At 47.7% G+C, this 21,095-nt stretch overlaps 1 protein-coding gene across 1 annotated transcript in view; it reads left to right on the top strand.

Moving 5' to 3' along the window:
• LOC119407193 (glutamate receptor-interacting protein 2-like) overlaps positions 1-21,095 on the top strand; it is a 169,118-nt gene continuing 148,023 nt past the window's right edge. Inside the window, 1 exon segment of the mRNA XM_037674065.2 lies at positions 1-638. Within this exon segment, the coding sequence (XP_037529993.1) occupies positions 590-638 (49 nt within the window). The 5' untranslated portion in view covers positions 1-589.

Below are 21,095 nucleotides of genomic sequence, written 5' to 3'. Positions count from 1 at the left end.
ACGACGCGGCGAATGGAAACGCTGAGGGTCGTTCGCTTGAGCGTCGCTCCTCCCAATTAAGAATTATCGCTGATTGGGTCTTCGTAATTTGTGACGTCATCGTGCGTGCGTGGAACGTGACGTTTCGGTTTGTTTTGTTTTCACGTCGATTTTCGTTGTTGCTCGTGGTGATCAAACCGGAGTGTATGCTCCCACGGCGGAACGGATAACCGCTACGCAGTTTTGTTACAACTTGGTACGTCGAGCAAACTTAGGGAAGTGAAACGATCAAGCTTTGTCGACGTTGGTGTGACATCGGGGATTTTCGTCAACACGAAAAAGAACAACTTCAAAATGGCCTGCTACAACTTTAACGGGGTCGTGAATTTCAACGAAGGCGGCACGTTCGGTGTTCGTGAAGTGCCGTTGGTTGTGGTGTTTCGTGTGCTCCGTTTCTTACGGCTTTGAAGACGACTAAAACCACAGCGTCTCTTCGAGTTTGGCAACGCAGCTGCAATCCTCGGTGCTCTTCGAGACGCTTCTAAGAGAAAAGAAAAGAAAAAAACGTGGCCACGCCTTTGGGTTGGTTTTGCGCAAGACTTGAAACAGGATGCCATCCTGGGGATCGGGTTGCCTAAGGAGCTCCCAGAAGCACCAACGTGAGTTCGTGATGTTTCACGTACTTACCTACATATACGTTCTGTTCTTTCTTTATCAAGGGACTACATAATATCGCCTTGTAACATCAATGTGCGGGACACAAAACAGAAATCTTAAAGGGTCCCTAAACAACCTCTGAAGATACAAATAACGACCGCGTATTGTCTCTTGGAGTTTCCCGTCTGTGCGGCACAATTCATGACGCCAGCGGTCTGTTCACGTGACGTCATGAGGAAAGAAGCCCTCGATTGGTCCACATACAAGGGATATCGGTTGTGAATTGTCTCCTACCCTGCTTTGCCATGCAGTCGCACGCCCGCTGTACCTTGTACATAATAAAAAAGAACTTATATATGCATCAGTCAGTGGTTACGGTAACTATACAGACAACTTGTAAAAGTAAAATAGCAGTGCTGCGAAAAAACAAGAAAATATAAAGCTGTTTAGGAAGACGAAATTGGCAAAGAAGACCTGCAGTGAACAAACGACGTCAGGTAACAATGATAAGCATAGAAGCAATGCAAAGTGTAGTAGTGTCGCGGCATCAATTATTAATATTACAATCATCATGGTCAGTTGTTAGGATGAAGAGAGTTATTGCGTAAAATATTTCTTAGCATGGTTTTCAAATACATGTTCTGTTGGTGATGATTTAATTGGCAGCGATTTCCTCGGACTTTGAAACCATTAGCGCAACTCAGGTTCGCACGTTCGGCTGACAAATGTGATTTTCTAAAGAGCAAACAGTACGTCGGTCTTGCTCGGCTACGGTCGCGGTCTCCGAGATAGATGAAGACAGACGCCACCGATCTCGGAGCTTTCGCAAGGGTGGAGGGACACGGGAAAGGTGTGGGTGAATGGGTGGGTGGGTGGGGTGTTATGCTTGCTCAAGGCTCTTCACATAAATTATTAGCCGTGAAAGCCGGGTGACATTTACGAGTTTGGGGGGAGAGGGGGTTGGGGGAGGGCACCGCTTAGACGAAGCACTAAGAAGGGAGCGACGAACACATTGCGTCGGCGGCAAACGTTCGAGTCTATTCTTTCTTGCCTTGAACTTCGCACATTCTCAAACATAAAAAAAAAGAAATCCACCGAAAAAGAGGGAAGGAAGAGAGCTAGATGACTTCAGAAGACATACTAGACACATTTGTGCATTTGTGTAGAAACAATGATGTCATATTTATTTCAAGAGTACTGTCAGTATATGAACAGCGTGTCATTTGCGTCCTCCTCTAGCATGTGTGTGTGTGTGTGGTGTGTGTGTGTGTGTGTGTGTGTGTGTGTGTGTGTGTGTGCGTGCGTGCGTGTGTGTGTGTGTGTGCGTGTGTGTGTGTCGAAACACGATCATTGATTTAAATTCTACGGCATGCTTCGTGCCGTGGTCAATGGATTCTCTGCCCACGTGCCCACACCAACATTTCACTTGCTTTATAGAATGCAAAGTTCCTGTTTTATATTTCACTTGGGAGGGGGGAGCAACCATCAACAAGTCGTAGGTATCGCGTCGTGCAAAAAATACGTGCTCTTTCATTAAAAAAAAAAAAAAAACGACCTTCCTTCATATGACGTGTTCATACGTATATTCATGATCTGTGAAGACGGTGAACGTGATACGGATGGGATGAAAGTCCGCTGTCTGCTATAGACCGTTTTCACGGAGAGGAGGAGCGTAGCCTCGAACCGGTGTATTTTCAACGCTTTCTCTCTCTCCACCTCGGCCGACCGCTGCCGCTGGTGTGTGCGGAATCCCGAGTTTTGCACTGCGTGGTGCGTGAGAGGTCCGCGTGTTTCCATTTTTCGACGCGCTGAAGCAATTGTGCTGCCGCAAATCGAAATGTCGGACGAGAACAAGTCGACAACCTACCACTGTGCTGTGTTTGGCTGCGGCAACAGCTACGGAACCCTGAAAGACTGGCAGCCAAGGCATGCGAAGTGCACAATGCTTTTAAATTACTTCGCTTCTCACAGGTCGCACGCCTTCTTCTGCCGCAAACAGTATATTATATGTGCTGTCTTCAATTATGGCCACATTTCCAGTCATCACACCAGCTTGTGATTGTGCTTGGGGTGCTGGTACACTTTATCATCTGCACCAAAGAGAACCAATATCAAGGCTGACGATTAATACACAAAATGTTTGGCCAAGAGTTGTTCTCTCATAACATCAACCTCTCTGATTTCTATGCTACAGCATATGATTTACAATGCCTCCGCTAGAAAATGTTCCATCTTTGTGCGTCCAATTTCGAGGTTATCGAATTAGCACTTTCCAACCTACATGACAGAATGGCCTGCCGGACATGTGTGCTTTGGCGCAGGTACGCGTCTCTAACGTTTTGTCGAGAGCACGTTCTTTCTCGACTTGACAATTTTGTGACGATAACTAAGGTAGCGTTATGACAACCGAACCTTTTTTTTTTCTTTTTTGCGCGGCAACCTGGGTGTCGCGAATAATCGACCCACGTTCGTTAAAGCCAGGTCGTTACCTGGACACGTGCGCTCGTCGTAATGCTTCTCAAATACTCGCCAGAAAACAGACTGACAATATTGTTACCAAGAGCGGGCGCCCTTTCGGCGTATCGCTAGTGGCGGCGGCTCGCGCCGAAGCGAACTTACGCCATGTCATGCTTCCAGATGTGCAACAGGCTTATGTTCATTTTATCATCGTGTTGTTTCTACGCCGAATTTTGAGCTCACCCGTCGTACATCTGTTTCTTATCCTGTGCGACGATCAGAGGCCACAAACTTTTAACTACGACGGTGACACGAATGAACACAGGCATCGTTGTTTGGGCTCCTGTCGTTCCATGAACATTGTATTGCGACGTGCTAAGCGAAACCAAATGGTCTGTTAGGGATTAGAGTAACGTTTAACTGGCATAATCACGGCACGGAAACCCGAGAGTCATCTTAAACACTAATGCGCGCAGCTGGACAATGGCCTACGTGTTCGCTCGTCTCCATTTACGTTTCTCCGATTACTTCGAGAGTTGTCCTAAATGTTAACCCTCTCTTATAGCGCATATTCCAAGAACCACACCGAGGTTAGCTATAACAAAACATACAAAGCAATTGCCAATTTACACACGCTACTTAAGAACAGCATTCGCATTCTACTCATCGTCGGCGCTGCTGCGGGAACGTCTCGTCGGCCGCCGCTGCTTGCTGTTTCAGCCATTTTGAAGCTGACAGCTAAGCGATTATTTACCAGCGCCTTTACACTCGCGAAGCGTTCCTCTGTTTTGCCCGTGTACCGCGAAGAATAGCAATACCTTGTGAACTGAGCGTATACGCTGCATACACCGCCACGGAACCCCACACACCGGAAGTGCGGCAAAACATCGAAGACGCTAGACGGCGCTGCGGCGGTGGCGAGCTTTAAAAATGGCAGCCTCCTTGTGAAATTGGTGTATAGATTCATTATTTTTTTTTAATTGCATCGGATAACATGCTAATTAAGTGCGCGTGCTGCGCTAGGAATGCCGACTTGACAAGAAGCACTTGTTGGACGCCTATATGTTCTATTGCCCACCAGTTTTGTATTGGACAAACCACAAAAATAAAATTCGTACAGTCTTGGTAGAAAGTAAACTTCACCTACTGAGCACACATACGTCTGTTAGTCGTCTACAAAAGGTCTTGGCGAGACCAATAAAGTGTCTTGATGATCACCATATAACGCATACAAGACGCTCTCACAGATATGCTTACATAGTATCGTGGTCATCTTCTTGCAACTTCTTACTTGCCAATGTGTGCGCTTCACGTTGTTTGGATGATAGACGAAAGGAATGGACAGGATGGGCGCAAAATCACAATTGATATTTGTTGAAAAACGGTGTAAAACGTAATAGACACGAATCAGATAATTTTTTTTATTTGGGGGGGGGGGGGGGGGGGGGGGGGGCTTGCACATGGATACGCGCCATGTGGTTTTATCTTTCCGTTTTTCAATAAACTTCAAATAATAATAGTATCTGGGGTTTAACGTCCCAAAACCGCGATATGACTACGAGGGACGCCGTAGTGGAGGGTTCCGGAAATTTCGACCACCTGGGGTTCTTTAACGTGCACCTAAATCTATACTCTGTTCCAGAAGTTCCGTGCAGCACTGTGGAAGCTACAGGCCTTCTCAACCAATCAGGAGGGCGAGCACATCTAAGTGTATCCTTCCGCGCCCTGTTGTCTGCTAGCGGCGAGCGCTGCAGCGAAAGCGGCAAGAGCGTCTCGGGACACCGTGCAACTGCGCAGTGAGATGAGCTGTAATTGTGAAAGCGGTTAAATATTCTCCTCGGCACCGTAAAAGCGCGAGTCTTCGAGATACTTGCACGATATCGCACAGGTGAACCAGGCGCCGCCATTTTGACTAAGGAGTGACCAAATCTGCCACCGCGGACTAATCACAACCCAAGACTGGGTCCTCCGCGGCGCCGTGGACGCTCGGGCTGTGCGGACTACTCATAAATGTTTAGACAGTGTCGTACCATTCCTTCGTACTTTATGAGTAAAAACACAACACATACGAGCCACAACAGCGTTATTTCTTTCGTCATTTGCATGTTATAACACGTACAAGCAAGAACTCTTTCTTCAGTGTCATGGAGCCACAAAAATTGTTTTATATAGAAAATGCGACAAAATCGTCATACAAATCACAGCTACAACACGCAGAGAAGCCTTCAAGTAAAAATCCTCCGACGGGACCGCTTGCAAAAGTCATGAGGACAAACAACGGGCTACGTATATGGGGCACTACATCTCGCTTCGCAACAACCTGCGCTCCAGGGTCATGTAGCCTTGGCTCTGCTGCACGGAACTTCTGGAACAGAGTTTAAGTGCACGGGCCTCAAACATTTCAGTAAACTTCAGTTGGGAATTTGCGGCCGTCCTGTCTACTCCTTTCGTCTATCGTCCAAACATCCCTGCCAACTCTCTCAAGGTTCTTTGCTTGCATCTTTGTCAGTTCTACGAAGATGTCTTGAAGATGATGTGTATCGCGGATTATATGCACGTCCACATAAGGCGGCTTGCAAGGTGTCTAGAAATAGTATAAGTAGTGCCTCTAGGAAAACACTTCATCAACGCGCCTTCAGACTTTCGCACTTCTTCGTCTATAGGTGTGAACGGAGATGTGTTTTGTAGCCGCCTTGAACAGTTGTAGCTGTATCTAGCCGATTTTAACGGTCCTGAGACGCCTGCCAAAAGTCTTATGTTCAGTGAATTAGATGCCGAAAAATTCTTCCTGATCCCCGAACCAGAACAATTTTGTTTATGTCCTATTGCGAGGTCGGTATGGATTTCCTTTCTAAGCTAATTCAGGATACAGTACACGTAAATGACAGGTTATCCCTCTCATGTACGTTTGTTCACCTTGCGTAAATTCGCAAGGTGAACTTGCAGATTATTGGTGACATTTGCTGAATAAAAACAATTGCTGATTTGCTATATAATCTCTTATATGCTCAGTTTTTCTTTTATAGTTGTAACAAGATGAGCATAAGAACACCGTGTGTCGAAAGAAATGTACAAACGTTAAAACAAGAATATCAAAAATCTATCGACGAAGATTGTAAATGCAAGCGTATAGCCGTGCATTTCTAGAAAGCTGTTCGGTTTAATTGGAGCAATGATTCGCTTAAAAAGGCCGTTGTCTGTCGAAGGGTGGACATTCAGCGTTTGCTGTTTCATTGCGTGATTTCGTAGTTAACAACGCCGTTAACCAACTCACGTTTTATGCTAGTTGACGGTTTTTTTTTTTCGCTGATTATCGGCAAAGTATTTTAAAAAATAGCAGCTTAAAAAATCTTGCACAGTGTTTACAAATTAATAACTCGGTACCAGAAACAGGTATCACGGTTATATATATATATATATATATATATATTGTAACGGGCTAAAAAGGACAACGAAGAAGACAAGAAAGACGACGTTGACAGACCCTGCAAGCTGGGCGCCATCTTGCCAGCCGCTGAGTTTATTCCCTGTATATATATTGTAAATATATTCTCCCCGTAACATCTTTGGTGGAAGGTGCTGGGTATTAACTTCACGCAAGACGAAGCTTCGCAGCGGGCGCCTAGTTGCCTCTTCAATGGCGACGGAAGTCAACAATGCCGACCCTTCAGCGGCTACTGTGCGTTCTCCAACCGGGCCGTCAACCCTCATCTTGGAGCCCCCGAGAGACCCAGGTACCTTTTCGGGCACCGATAGTGTTGACGTAGAAGACTGGCTAAAGACATACGAGCGTGTGGGCGTACGTATGCGATGGGACCCAACGCTCATGCTGGCCAATGTGATCTTTTACCTAACCGACACCGCGAAGGTCTGGTATGAAACGCACGAGGAAGAGCTGACCAGCTGGGAGTTATGCAAGCAAAAGCTTCGGGAGCTATTTGGCAGACCTCTGGGACGTCAGCGCTCCGCCCAAAAAGAGCTCGCGTCTCGCGTTCAGACATGCACCGAATCCTACCTTACGTACATTCAGGACGTGCTTGCTTTGTGCCGCAGGGTGGATTCGCAGATGTCGGAAGCCGATAAGGTTGCCCATGTCATCAAGGGTATAGCAGATGATGCCTTTCACCTGCTTGTATTCAAGAACTCGTCTACCGTACAAGACATCATTTCCGAATGCCGGCGCTTTGAGGAAGCTAAGAGCCGCCGTGTTCTCCACCAGTTTACACGCCTACCTAACACGGCTGCTACATCCACCTGTGAAGACCCCCGCCTGCCTTCTACGGAAAGTTCCAGTGATGTTGTCCGTATTGTCCGCCGAGAAATCGAAGCCGCTGCTCCGCTCACGTCACCAACCCTCAACTCCGACAACCATCACGCCACCGTCTCCCATACTGAGCGACAAATCATCCAAAAAGAAGTCGACAAAATGCTTTCTCGGAATATCATCGAGCCTTCCAGCAGTCCATGGGCGTCCCCTGTTGTACTTGTTAAGAAGAAGGACAACAGTTGGCGATTTTGCGTTGATTATCGGCATTTGAACAAGATCACAAAGAAGGACGTCTATCCTCTGCCACGCATTGACGACGCCCTGGATTGCCTTCACGGTGCACAATATTTTTCTTCAATCGACCTTCGCTCCGGGTACTGGCAAATTGCCGTTGACGAGATGGACCGTGAGAAGACGGCCTTTATCACTCCCGACGGCCTTTACCAGTTTAAAGTGATGCCGTTCGGTTTGTGCAATGCGCCCGCCACGTTTGAACGTATGATGGATGCCCTGTTGCATGGCTTTAAGTGGTCCATCTGCCTCTGCTACCTGGATGACGTAATCGTTTTTTCTCCATCCTTTGTGACGCACCTTGAAAGGCTATCGAAGATCTTATCTGTCTTCCGTAAGGCGGGCCTGCAGCTAAATTCGGCCAAGTGCCACTTCGGCCGTCGTGAAATTTCTGTGCTCGGGCATCTCGTTGATTCCTTCGGTGTTCGCCCTGATCAAGATAAAATACGGGCTGTGAAAGATTTTCCTGTGCCAACTTGTTCCAAAGACGTTCGCAGTTTCTTCGGCCTCTGTTCTTACTTCCGTCGTTTTGTCAAAAACTATGCCGACGTCGCGCGCCCTCTCACTCAGCTCCTCAAGAAAGACGCTGCCTTCGTCTGGGGTCCTGAGCAAGCGGATGCGTTCTCCAATCTGGTACAACTGCTTACCTCTCCACCTATTCTCGCCCACTTTGACGTATCAGCTCCAACAGAAGTCCGTACCGATGCAAGTGGTCATGGCATCGGTGCAGTCCTGGCCCAGACACAACAAGGTCGGGAACGCGTTGTTGCCTATGCCAGCCGCCTTCTTTCTGCTGCTGAGCGCAAGTACTCCATTACTGAACGCGAATGTCTGGCGCTCGTTTGGGCAGTCGGAAAATTTCGCCCCTATTTGTACGGCCGGCCATTCACAGTCATCACTGATCACCATGCCTTGTGTTGGCTTTCGTCCCTGAAAGACCCTTCAGGCCGCCTTGGTCGTTGGGCTCTGCGCCTCCAAGAATTCGACTACTCAGTTGTCTACAAAACCGGCCGCTTGCACCAAGATGCCGACTGTTTGTCCCGATATCCTGTTGACCCCCCAGACAGTTCTACGGCCAACCTTTCTACCAACGTTTTCTCTCTGTCCGCTTTTCACGACATTGGAACCGAGCAACGGCGGGACACCTTCTTGCACGATATCATCCAAAGGCTAACATCCGCGACGCCCGACCCTTCCCTTAGAATGTTTGAGCTTCATGATGGTGTATTGTACCGTTGCAACATGCGTCCTGACGGCCCCGACAGACTACTCGTCGTTCCTCCTCACCTGCGTCAGACTGTTCTCGCCCAGCTTCACGATATGCCGACAGCCGGTCACCTCGGCGTTTCACGGACCTATGACAGAGTTCGCCGGCGCTTCTTCTGGCCTGGGCTGTACCGCGACGTCTCCCGTTATATTGCTGCCTGTGATCTTTGTCAAAGACGGAAAACACCTACTACCCATCCTGCCGGACGCCTTCAGCCGCTCGACATACCATCAGAGCCATTTTACCGTGTGGGTGTTGATCTCCTTGGCCCTTTTCCTACGTCCACTGCGGGCAATAGGTGGATTGCAGTAGCAACTGATTATGCAACCCGATACGCGATCACACGGGCTCTTCCAACTAGCTGTGCAACTGACGTTGCCGACTTTCTCCTCGAGGACGTCATCCTACACCACGGCGCCCCTCGGCAGCTCCTCACCGACCGAGGCAGCTACTTCCTTTCGAAAGTGGTTGATGACCTCCTACGCTCATGCGCCACCAAACACAAGCTTTCAACTGCTTATCATCCGCAAACCAACGGCCTAACCGAGCGCCTCAATCGAACTCTTACTGACATGCTATCCATGTATGTCTCCGCTGATCATCGCGACTGGGACACTACGTTACCGTTTGTCACCTTTGCCTATAATTCTTCTCGACACGATACCGCTGGGTTCTCTCCATTTTTCCTTTTGTTCGGCCGCGACCCTACGCTACCTTTCGACACACTCCTGCCGTCCAAACTGAGTTATACGTCGGAGTACGCTCGGGAGGCAATAACGAAGGCCCAAGAGGCGCGCGAAGTTGCTCGACGCCGACTAGCGGACTCGCAGGAAAACCAGAGGCGTGTATATGACGCCCATCATCGTGACGTCCACTACGCGCCCGGCAATCTGGTTCTGCTTTGGTCCCCCACGCGCCGCCTGGGACTTTCTGAGAAGTTACTCCCACGCTATTCAGGCCCTTACCGCATCTTACGCCAGGTGACCGACGTCACCTACGAAATCGCCCCTAGTGACCCACCGTCGTTCACCCTCGCACTGACGTAGTTCATGTTACGCGGCTCAAGCCCTACCACTCGACTGCCTCCTGATGAGCACCGGGTCGGTGCTTCAGCCGCCGGGAAATAATGTAACGGGCTAAAAAGGACAACGAAGAAGACAAGAAAGACGACGTTGACAGACCCTGCAAGCTGGGCGCCATCTTGCCAGCCGCTGAGTTTATTCCCTGTATATATATTGTAAATATATTCTCCCCGTAACAATATATATATATATATATATATATATATATATATATATATATATATATATATATATATATATATATATATATATAGAAGGTGCACCTCTAGGCATATAAGCTGGTCTCAAACACGCGGCACGCGGATGTTTCACATGGCGGCCCGCGGCTTCCAGAGGAATAAAATGTTTGCGACTTCGCCAAATGGTACTCGCATTATTTACTCGCCTATTGCGATTATTATAACGTTTCGTTTGGGTGAGCTGTAGGGACTGGGGTGGTCTCAAGCATTTTTATTTTTTCTCATGACGCATCCCATGGGGTCACCATGTGTTCGAGCATAACCGTGGAACAAAAATCTCTATATCTCAGAATCGGCGTCCAGATTTGAATCATTCTGGATACCAGTATTGATATGTCTTGTCCAAACCTGGCACCAAAGTGCCTTCAGAAGTTATCCATATATGAGATATATGGGAAACGCATTCTTTCAATAGGCAGCGTAAAGTTACATTTTGTAACACCCCACCCTCCTCCTCCATGCTTCAAAATTCTTCGCTCTCCCGGCCCCTGCGGGAATAAATTTCGTTAACTGCGGCCCGATACGTGAGTTGAATTTGAGACCCCTGTCTTTGAGTATCAAAAATGGATAGATATATTATGATAAATTCATAGTTTACGTGGATTCGCTGCAGTCTTTATTTTTTTTTCTTTCGAGTGTTTCGAAAAAGCCTACGTACTTATATACCCATCAGTTTATCGAAAGTGGTGTGTATATAATACATCGATTTTGTTTTGTCTGTACGGTGCGGTAGGTGCTGCTCAAATCGTTTCGATATCGTTTAGTTATTTATTGCTAAATGTCAAAGTTGTGAACGAAATAGATGGAATGGATCGAGGGGTGTGTTTATTATTTATAGTTTTTTTTTTTGTCATACACAACCATATGAACCTGCAAGAGACAATGCAGCCAAGGAAAGATTAGAGGGAGTTGTGACTAGTTATTAAGTGCGGTGCACCTGGCTACCACGAAAGAAAGCGTATATGAATTAACGTGGACGAAAAATACAACTCGGTAGCGGTGGGAACCGAACCCACGACATTTCGCATTACGCGTGCGGCGCTCTATACCAACCGAGCTACATCGGCGGTCGTTCCCCCGTCTTGATGCTGAAGTTTATTGAAATTCAGCGGCGTTCAATAGTCTAAAAAAAGAAGAAACATCGCTTATATGATATGTCTGCGTCGTACACTCGATGCATGTTAACTTTTTCTTTGTTTTTAGTTTAAATAACTTAATCGAATTCGGTGCAGTGCATAGCTGCGGGGAAAAAATAAAGTGTCCCCAGCTATTTAGAATAGGAGCTTCCCGAGCTAAACGTTCCTCTTAAGCAGCTTCGGCGCGCTTACCAATAACTTGCTTTCGTTGAAATCATTAAGAAACTTTTTTACAGTCCACGTAATTTAGAGCTTGTCTGGCGCAGCCGCGTTGTATAGTTGGAGGTTTGGGTCGATACAGGCCGCTAGCTCGCGCGTCGATTTAAAACCGGAAAAATGTTTATGAAGCGTGCGCTGCTTCTGAACATCTTATATACGCATGGACATACTGAAATAACAGAGCTTACATTACCGGTGTACGCTATAGCCGTTATGCCTGAATGAACTTTATAGCCACATTTCTTTTTTTTTCTCTCTCTCTCTTCGGTAGCATTCTGTGGAAACCAAGCTCTTCGCAAGAAATTTTCTTGTAAGCGTACAACAAATATTGCGAGATAAAATTGGGAAATATATGTCTATAGTAGCGCATGGTAGTTGGGACATACATGCTAACTTATAAAACTGTAAACCAAGACGAAATATATAGTAAGCGTTTTATTAATTTTGAAAAGAACAGTGTGTAGTTTGTGCGAAGCTTATCGTATTTACTCGCTTAATATGAGCGCTAGTTAATGTTGGCTAACTCTTGGCCAATGTTGGCTACGTGTTGGCTATTCGTTCTTGCGACAACGTAATAGATGGAAGTAAACTACATTTGAAGTACTACGCCTCTTCCACACTACATTAAGTGCTTCACGTTACGGCAGTTTCTCTTTAGGAATTCTGCCGCAAGTACTTTTGTATTAGCTCTTAGCTCTGTTTATTTAGATCCCCTAACCGTCCTCCGCTGACAATTGACTGACTGATCGATTTGTGCTCGCTGTTAGAGCTCCATGAACCTAATTTGCGATATAACCTACCACAAACTTAGAAGAACAGACTGTTGGGCGAGTTGGTAATGCATTCTGTAAAAACTGCGCGAAAAACGTGGACAAAGGGAGAAACGCTTGTGTCGTCCGCTTGTGTCGTCCGTTTCTCCCTTTGTCCACGTTTTTCGCGCAGTTTTTACAGAATGCACTACCACAAACGTGTAGTCGCGCCTAATACGCGATAACGAGTCCAGGGGTGGCTCGCTGGGTTCTGGCCGCGCAGCATGATGCGATGTACGTTCATTCTAGCGCCCGCCGGCTAATTCGAACTCCGTTTAATTCGAACATTTTTATAGTCCCATTCGAGTTAGAATTAACCGGTTTTTGTAGTAGTATTAGTATTAGTAGTAGTAGTAGTAGTAGTGGTCGTGGTGGTAGTAGTAGTAGTAGTAGTGGTAGTAGTAGTAATAGTAGTAGTAGTAGTAGTAGTAGTAGTAGTAGTAGTAGTAGTAGTAGTAGTAGTAGTAGTAGTGGTAGAAGTAGTAGTAGTAGTTGTAATAGTAGTAGTAGTAGTAGTAGTAGTAGTAGTAGTAGTAGTAGTAGTAGTAGTAGTAGTAGTCACGCAGGTCACGTGACCAGAGGGGTAGTGAATAATGAAGTAAAACGAGATGATTATGTTTGATCACATACACTCGCACGATTGCGGCTTCGTTGTCCAACGGTTCTCACGGCGTGGAACCATTCCATTAGCTGAAAGCAGAAACGACATACTAGAATTTAAAACAACGTAGAAAGGCCGAGGACCAGTAACAGAAGGGTACAGACAACTTATTTTACTGGCCCTTTCGTCTTTTGTGATGTTTTTAAATTCCAGTACGCCTTACAAATTCGCCCAAAAAACGACAAACAAAATTGTAGTTGTCGGCGGGCAACAAACACGGCCGAGACAACTAGATCATGAAAGAAAGACGCTTGACATTTGGGAACAAGAATGAGAGAGAGAAAGAGAGAGAAAGAGAGATGTCTTCGGAAGGAATCGCCGGCGAATCACTGATGAGCGGCGGAGCATTTCCGGTGAATGTATTAAGCAACGCTGCCTTGAAGGAAAGCAAGCAAGCAAGCAAGAAAGCAAGAAAGAAAGAAAGAAAGAAAGAAAGAAAGAAAGAAAGAAAGAAAGAAAGAAGGAAAGAAAGAAAGAAAGAAAGAAAGAAAGAAAGAAAGAAAGAAAGAAAGAAAGAAAGAAAGAAAGAAAGAAAGAAAGAAAGAAAGAAAGAAAGAAAGAAAGAAAGAAAGAAGCTGAATTGGGGCATCAGACGATGCCCGCACTCTTCAACGAAGAGCAGCTTTCAAGGATATCTTTATTCAGGAGACGACGAGGGAAAAACTTTGTTGGTCCATTCTAAAAGGGAAGAACACACTCCTATGCGTAGATGCGTGTCCCGAAAGACAAAAAAGAAAAAAAAAAGAGGAGGGAGGGGACTTGTTTTCAGCTCTCTGTTCTGGCCTATTCATTTCGTCCTTTGGGAAGCGGGACACAGTGCTTTAGACGAAGACATCGGGTCGCTTTTGGCGTGGTCGGGTCAACGACCCCTTTTGGCCACAGCCGTATGGCTGCGCTGCCCCTTCATAAGCATTTCATGCACTTTCCGCGGCTGCTGGCCCGCATTCCATTGTCGCGATGTCGGTCATTCGCAGCTTTTGGCACCAAGCCCGATGGCTATCCGCTTTGTGAGTAGTGTGTATGTATTCTGTAGCACACAGCGCGCATTTTGCGGTTAATGCCGAAAGTTGGGTTTTGACTCGAACACATCTCACCAGCGAGAACATCACGCGGACGATGAAACATGCACACGGGACGCTCGCTATCCACTAGCCAGCATCTTGTGTACTCAGCAGTCAACTGTTGAAGGAAACATCGGAATGTACACAGCGGTCCACATATCGATGTGTACACAGCGGTCCACTGTTAAAGGGGTATTCAGACGGGGGAGGAATGCTCGGGGGAGACGGGGGGGTTGCGGATCACGTGACCGCGACGTCACGGATTAGCGAGTGGGCGTGACCCCCCCGCGGCTCCTCGGAGGAGACGGGGACGTTTTCCCCGAAAGGACAAACAATCCCCCGGCGGTGGGGGATGTGGCGGAATTTCTGGCTCTTGTTTGGCCACATTGTTGCACTTGCTCCTGCAGAGAGCGGCAGTGGGTGTCCAGTCTGCAGTTGGGGTCATCTGTAGCTGGGGTCATCGTCGTCAGCAGCTGGTGAAACGGGCGGTACAAGCCACAGGAGTAGTCTGGTAACACTGGTCTCCCCCTCCGTTCGCCCCGTCCGTGTGAGTGGGGGGCATTTGTGGCGACTTCTCCTCGCGAGTTGACGTCACTAGGCTCCGCCTTTACCCCCCGAGCATTTCTCCCCCGTCTGAATACCCCTTAAAGGGACCATCGGAGTGTACAAAGCGGTCCACTGTTGAAGTGAACATTGGAGAGCGTGGAGGCTGCTCGGCGCCACCGCCGGCAGTAGCACGCGCTCCGCCGGCAGCCGCTACACGGAATATGTTGCGCGCAGGCGCAGTGCCCGCTGTGAGTGGTGCTTCTTCGTCGCGTGAGCGGTTCGCATGGACGGTGCGCTTCGCGACGCTCCGGACATGGTAGCGGACGACGAGAGAGCACCATCACAGGGCGCACTGCGCCTGCGCGAAACATATTCCAGCCACCGGCCGGCGGTGGCGCCGAGCAGCCGTCACGCGCTCCGATGTTCCCTTCAACAGTGGACCGCCGTGTACACTCCGATGTTCTCTTTAATAGTGTACCTCTGTGTACATGTTTATTCGTCCGTGTCATTATGTAGAGATAGAGGGATAAGCTTGGTGATAAGGAAGGGAGGCAGAGAGGGCAGCTAAATGTACTCCTTGAAGCTGTGTGAAAAGGAACACGCGAATTACTTTCAAAGTGAGCTTGTTCCACGTATTAAACGTAAGAGGGCCCAATAAGACTAAAATGTTCTATGTAAGGCCTTTTTTTTACGTGTTAATCCAGATGAGGATCCGCAGATCACGATGGGAATTTCGCGCGCGCGCTTGCGCGCTTGCGCGCGCGTGTGTAAAGGTAGTTGGTGTTCGCTCTCAGATTCTTGACGTATACACGGTCATGTCTGGTGAGCCAGTTCATATTAATTTATTGATCGATCGGTTCAGGTCAGCCAGTCGGATCAATCAATCAATCAATCAATCAATCAATCAATCAATCAATCAATCAATCAATCAATCAATCAATAGACTCAGTCAGTCAAGCAAGTCAGCGCCCTTGGCGACTGAAATTCGCTCGATACGTTGCAGTAATTCATCCCTCATACTTATCAGCGGAGTTACAGGTTGACGGAAGACGGCGGTAATCCGAGATCACCGGGCGTGCAGTGTACGTCGTTTCTTTATTCGCGCGACACCGTGCACGTTTACAAAGTGAATATCCAGGCCGCTCAAGCGTAAGTGGTTTAGCGCGGGACTGCATAATAAATTAGGCTGCGCCCGCTGCTGCTGGTGATTATGAATGCGGTGTTGTTTATGGTGAATTTATTAATAATCGCTCACGTGAGGTGCTCCACGTATTCGCGTCCTGTCTTAGAATCGCCCGCGTTCGCGCATCGTATTACCAGGGCAGCGCAGAAACAACAACAACAACAACAAAAAAACAACAAAGTCCTGAAGGCTGGAGGATTCTTGTTGTTGTTGTTGTTGTTGTTGTTGTTTTTGTGGTTGTTGTGCAGTGCTCTGCAGTGCATTGCCTGGCTGCGCCCGATCGTGCCCAGAGAGTCGTGGGGCGGCGTCCTAAGAAAGTGCGTACTCCCGAGAAGGACGCCGCGCATCTCGCAGCTGCACGTGTCGCTCGACGGGGAGTACGAGCGGCAACGGGCCCGTGCTTCGCTGTGCCGTGCTTTGCGCGACTTAGTGCAAACATTTTTGCAGCGAAGCAGTCTGCCCTGTGTCTACCCTGTGTCAGTGGTTGTTAGCGAGAAATCGGTATTCCGTGAGCGAAAATTCGAGATAAATGCAAATAAATAAATAATAAAATTTTTTTTTCGTCCCAGTGAGAATTGAATCCAGTACTTCTGCGTGGCAAAGCAGGCGTGATAACTTCAGCCCGACTGCGCAACGAGAAAAGACACGGACAACAGAGACGAAGACACGCCCGGCGTAAACTTTCAGCGTAATTTATCGTGCCAGGGAGTCACGCCATTGCTTGAAACTGCTTCGTGGGAAAAACGCTACGAATCTCATGTAGTGCAGTAAAGCTCTTGTTTGGGTGGTGCATTCATGAACACATGTAGCAGGGCTGCGCGAAAAAAAAAAAAAAAAGAAAAACACGGACGAAAGGAAGTTATTGCGCCCGTCCTGTGTACTTCCCTTCGTCCGTGCTTTTTTCGCGCAGCTGTGCGATATGGGCTGAGGTAGTGGGAGGAGTCTCCTTAACGCATGTAATATTGCGCGGCAGAATCGCGGAATCTCACTAGGCGTCGAAACGTGTGAACTGCGTCAACGAGTGGATGGTTTAAAAGCCCCCCCCCCCCACCCCCCCCCCCCCCCCCCCATTACAAATTGCGGAGCTGCGTAGGTGCGCGTGGCACCTTACGGGCGCGCATAGTGTACTTCGCCATCTTGCAAAAAGGAAGAATTGTGGCGTAGTGGGCACTTCGCGACTGTAAGTACTTGCAGTAGGCATTCTAGGATAGTTTGAAACGTCCAATGTTACGGGCACAATCTTTACTTTTCCTTACGGCACGGTTGAATGCGATGCGCACGGGCCCGATTACGCTATCGCGTTCTACTCTTGAAGACGAAGCTCAAGCGTACTCCAAGTTTTTGTTTTCTTTTTTTTTTCGCTTTGTCTTATAGCGTTGTCGTCTCAATCTCGGGATTCCTTACGTACAAGACCCCGCGGCACGAGCATTTCCTTATTGAGGGCGGGGCTCGAAAAAAGAGGGAAAGGGCGCGCGCATTCTGGCCTGTCAACTCGAGTCGTCGTCGTCGCTTTTATATCGGTTTAATTCGCGAGCGTCGCGGCTGACGCGTACGCGCTGGTATTAGGGGCACCCAGCCAGCCCGCCACCGCAGCATATTTTTGGCACGGTTCCGCGCTCGTAGTTGTGGTTTTTGAGAAAAGAAAGGACGTTCATTCCTGCAACACATGAGGGACCACTGCGCAGCGTCGTTTTGGGGGAAGGGTATTATTACCTCGTAACGAGGGCATTTGGGGGTATTTGTGTATAATAATAATAATAATAATAATAATAATAATAATAATAATAATAATAATAATAATAATAATAATAATAATAATAATAATAATAATAATAATAATAATAATAATAATAATAGTCATATTCTACACTTTTGTAGTCAGCATCGTTACCACCATTTTTGTAATCGTTCATTTCATAATCACCGTGTTATGCTTGTACATTTATCTATTTATTTATTTATTTACAACATACTGCAGACCCAGTAAGGGTCCAAGCAGGAGGGACAGAAGTCTACAATGTAAACAGTTATAAAAAGGAAATGGAAACGAACACTAATATTGAGTAATAACACAAGTCATCAAAAGATGTAAAACATAGTGCATAATCAACAGTTTGAAGCCGAAAATGACAAAGAATATTCTAAATGCACAACAACATTGTAGGTCCAAATAATATATTATCATTATAATAATCGTCACGTTCGTCTTCTTCGTGTCCAGCATTATCATCACAATCGTTATCACAATCTCCGTGTACTTCTTCGTGTTTGTCATCATCACCACCTTGATAATCAGTACCGTTATCGTCATTACCAACGTGTTGGTAATCGTTTTTATCATCATTCTATATTCGTGTGCATCGTCGGCGTGATCAGCAACAAAATCCACAATAATAATAACATGCTGGAGAGACGCAGAAGCACAATAATGGATAGAAGCGCTCAGAAAATGAACAGTGGTTGTTTGGAGAGGGAAAGGATGAAACAAACAAAAAAGAAAAAAACTCCGAGAAAATTATGTGTGCCGAAGTGGAATGGTTAATGCTCTTTCACGGAGCTGCAAGGCTTGCATTTGCGCTAGACCGGTCTGAGTGACAGATCATACGTCGTGTTTATGAGCCCCCCCCTGCTACGTGTTGTTGGTTCTGCTAGAATAATTTACTGCTTTCTGAGCGAACCAAGACGCCGCATACATTTGAACAGAGTCGCGAGCGTGCGATCCTTCTCAGACGGTCGATGCAGTTGTTGTCCCGAATGTCTAGATCCTGTTTGGTGGTTCTGTTAGCAGTGATGGCACTGCGCTTGCGTGTTCGGTGCCACCACCGTTTATTGCATAGCGTTTGCTATGCAATGCGTCACTTGCCATTTGACGTTGCCGCATTTCGTTGTTGCCGGGGTATTAACGCATTACAGTCGTTGTTGCCTGTAGCAACTGAAGTGTTGCGCTGTGCTAAGCACGTGGTTGAAGGTCCAATGCCCGACATGAAGGAGGGAAATAGGAGGGACCATTGTGCTATGAGAAAGAAAGAAAGAAAGAAAGAAAGAAAGAAAGAAAGAAAGAAAGAAAGAAAGAAAGAAAGAAAGAAAGAAAGAAAGAAAGAAAGAAAGAAAGGAAGAAAGAAAACAGGTTAGGCACGCAGGCAAGCCTCGTTCGCCCCCATTTTCCCGATAGAAGAGGGGCTCTTGAATTTTAGATGCGAAGCATCTTATGGCGGAGTTCAATCCGGTGGTGGTGGTGGTGTGCGGCGTGACCACTCTTACTGCGCATGCGCAAACCATCTCCACACACATCCTCTCCACACATCTCTCCACTCCCCATCACCTTCTCGCGCGCCTCATTCTCTCCTGCGCAACGCCGCGATGAGCGCCAGCGCATGCGCGTCTCCTCCCCCTCTCTCTCTCCTCTCCTACGCTCCCCCCTCTCTCGCGCCTGTCGACCGCGTTCCCCGCTCGCCCTGTGAGAATTTACGGCCGGGCTAGAGGGAAGGCACGACGCGCGTAGCGTTCCTCTTCGCGTTCCACGACGCGAGGTCGGCAGCATGCCCGACGATCGCCAACGGAACGCGATCCTGCTAGTGCTCCGGCTTCGCATCGCCTCGTGGTCCCCTTTAGCGGGAGATGGTGTAATTTTTTTTCTCTTTTTCTCTGCTGAGAAGCGTGCTTGAAAACGTTGGCGTGACACGCTCCAAGAAGGCCCAACTGTCAATATTTTTTTTGTTTACTAAAAGAAAATGTTTAGCTACCACACGAAAGACGATGTATGATTCGAAGCGCTGCTTCGAAGAGTATACAATCACGAGACGCCGTGTGGAGCGATTTACCCGCGCTGTTCAGTTACTCAGAATGCGTTGTCTCCAACATGCGAAGGTGAAGAGAGAGAGAATGCCGACAAATAAATCAGGATGGAGGCTGCAGTTTGTATTTTCGGTTTGTGGCTATTCGCTTTCCGTTGTCTGCTTAGGCGCGCGCTCTGAATGACAAGATGAGCCTCTGTCCAACGCGCGCGCGCGCGCGCGCCTTCATATATCCCGGCTCTCGCGTCTTCCGCCAACAAATCCCCTCGAAGCTAGGCAGACAGGCTACGTATAGAAGAACAATAACAATAAATATGACGACGATGACGAGGACAGCGACTACGCAGATGACAAGAGCAGGGACAGCAACAACAACAACAACAACAACAATATATATATATATATATATATATATATATATATATATATATATATATATATATATATATATATATATATTGTTACGGGGAGAATATATTTACAATATATATACAGGGAATAAACTCAGCGGCTGGCAAGATGGCGCCCAGCTTGCAGGGTCTGTCAACGTCGTCTTTCTTGTCTTCTTCGTTGTCCTTTTTAGCCCGTTACATTATTTCCCGGCGGCTGAAGCACCGACCCGGTGCTCATCAGGAGGCAGTCGAGTGGTAGGGCTTGAGCCGCGTAACATGAACTACGTCAGTGCGAGGGTGAACGACGGTGGGGTCACTAGGGGCGATTTCGTAGGTGACGTCGGTCACCTGGCGTAAGATGCGGTAAGGGCCTGAATAGCGTGGGAGTAACTTCTCGGAAAGTCCCAGGCGGCGCGTGGGGGACCAAAGCAGAACCAGATTGCCGGGCGCGTAGTGGACGTCACGATGATGGGCGTCATATACACGCCTCTGGTTTTCCTGCGAGTCCGCTAGTCGGCGTCGAGCAACTTCGCGCGCCTCTTGGGCCTTCGTTATTGCCTCCCGAGCGTACTCCGACGTATAACTCACTTTGGACGGCAGGAGTGTGTCGAAAGGTAGCGTAGGGTCGCGGCCGAACAAAAGAAAAAAATGGAGAGAACCCAGCGGTATCGTGTCGAGAAGAATTATAGGCAAAGGTGACAAACGGTAACGTAGTGTCCCAGTCGCGATGATCAGCGGAGACATACATGGATAGCATGTCAGTAAGAGTTCGATTGAGGCGCTCGGTTAGGCCGTTGGTTTGCGGATGATAAGCAGTTGAAAGCTTGTGTTTGGTGGCGCATGAGCGTAGGAGGTCATCAACCACTTTCGAAAGGAAGTAGCTGCCTCGGTCGGTGAGGAGCTGCCGAGGGGCGCCGTGGTGTAGGATGACGTCCTCGAGGAGAAAGTCGGCAACGTCAGTTGCACAGCTAGTTGGAAGAGCCCGTGTGATCGCGTATCGGGTTGCATAATCAGTTGCTACTGCAATCCACCTATTGCCCGCAGTGGACGTAGGA

Source organism: Rhipicephalus sanguineus, chromosome 10 (assembly GCF_013339695.2).
Source record: "Rhipicephalus sanguineus isolate Rsan-2018 chromosome 10, BIME_Rsan_1.4, whole genome shotgun sequence".
NCBI lineage: Eukaryota > Metazoa > Arthropoda > Arachnida > Ixodida > Ixodidae > Rhipicephalus > Rhipicephalus sanguineus.
Note: the sequence above shows the minus strand (reverse complement) of the source record. Positions and strands in the feature narration are given on the sequence as shown.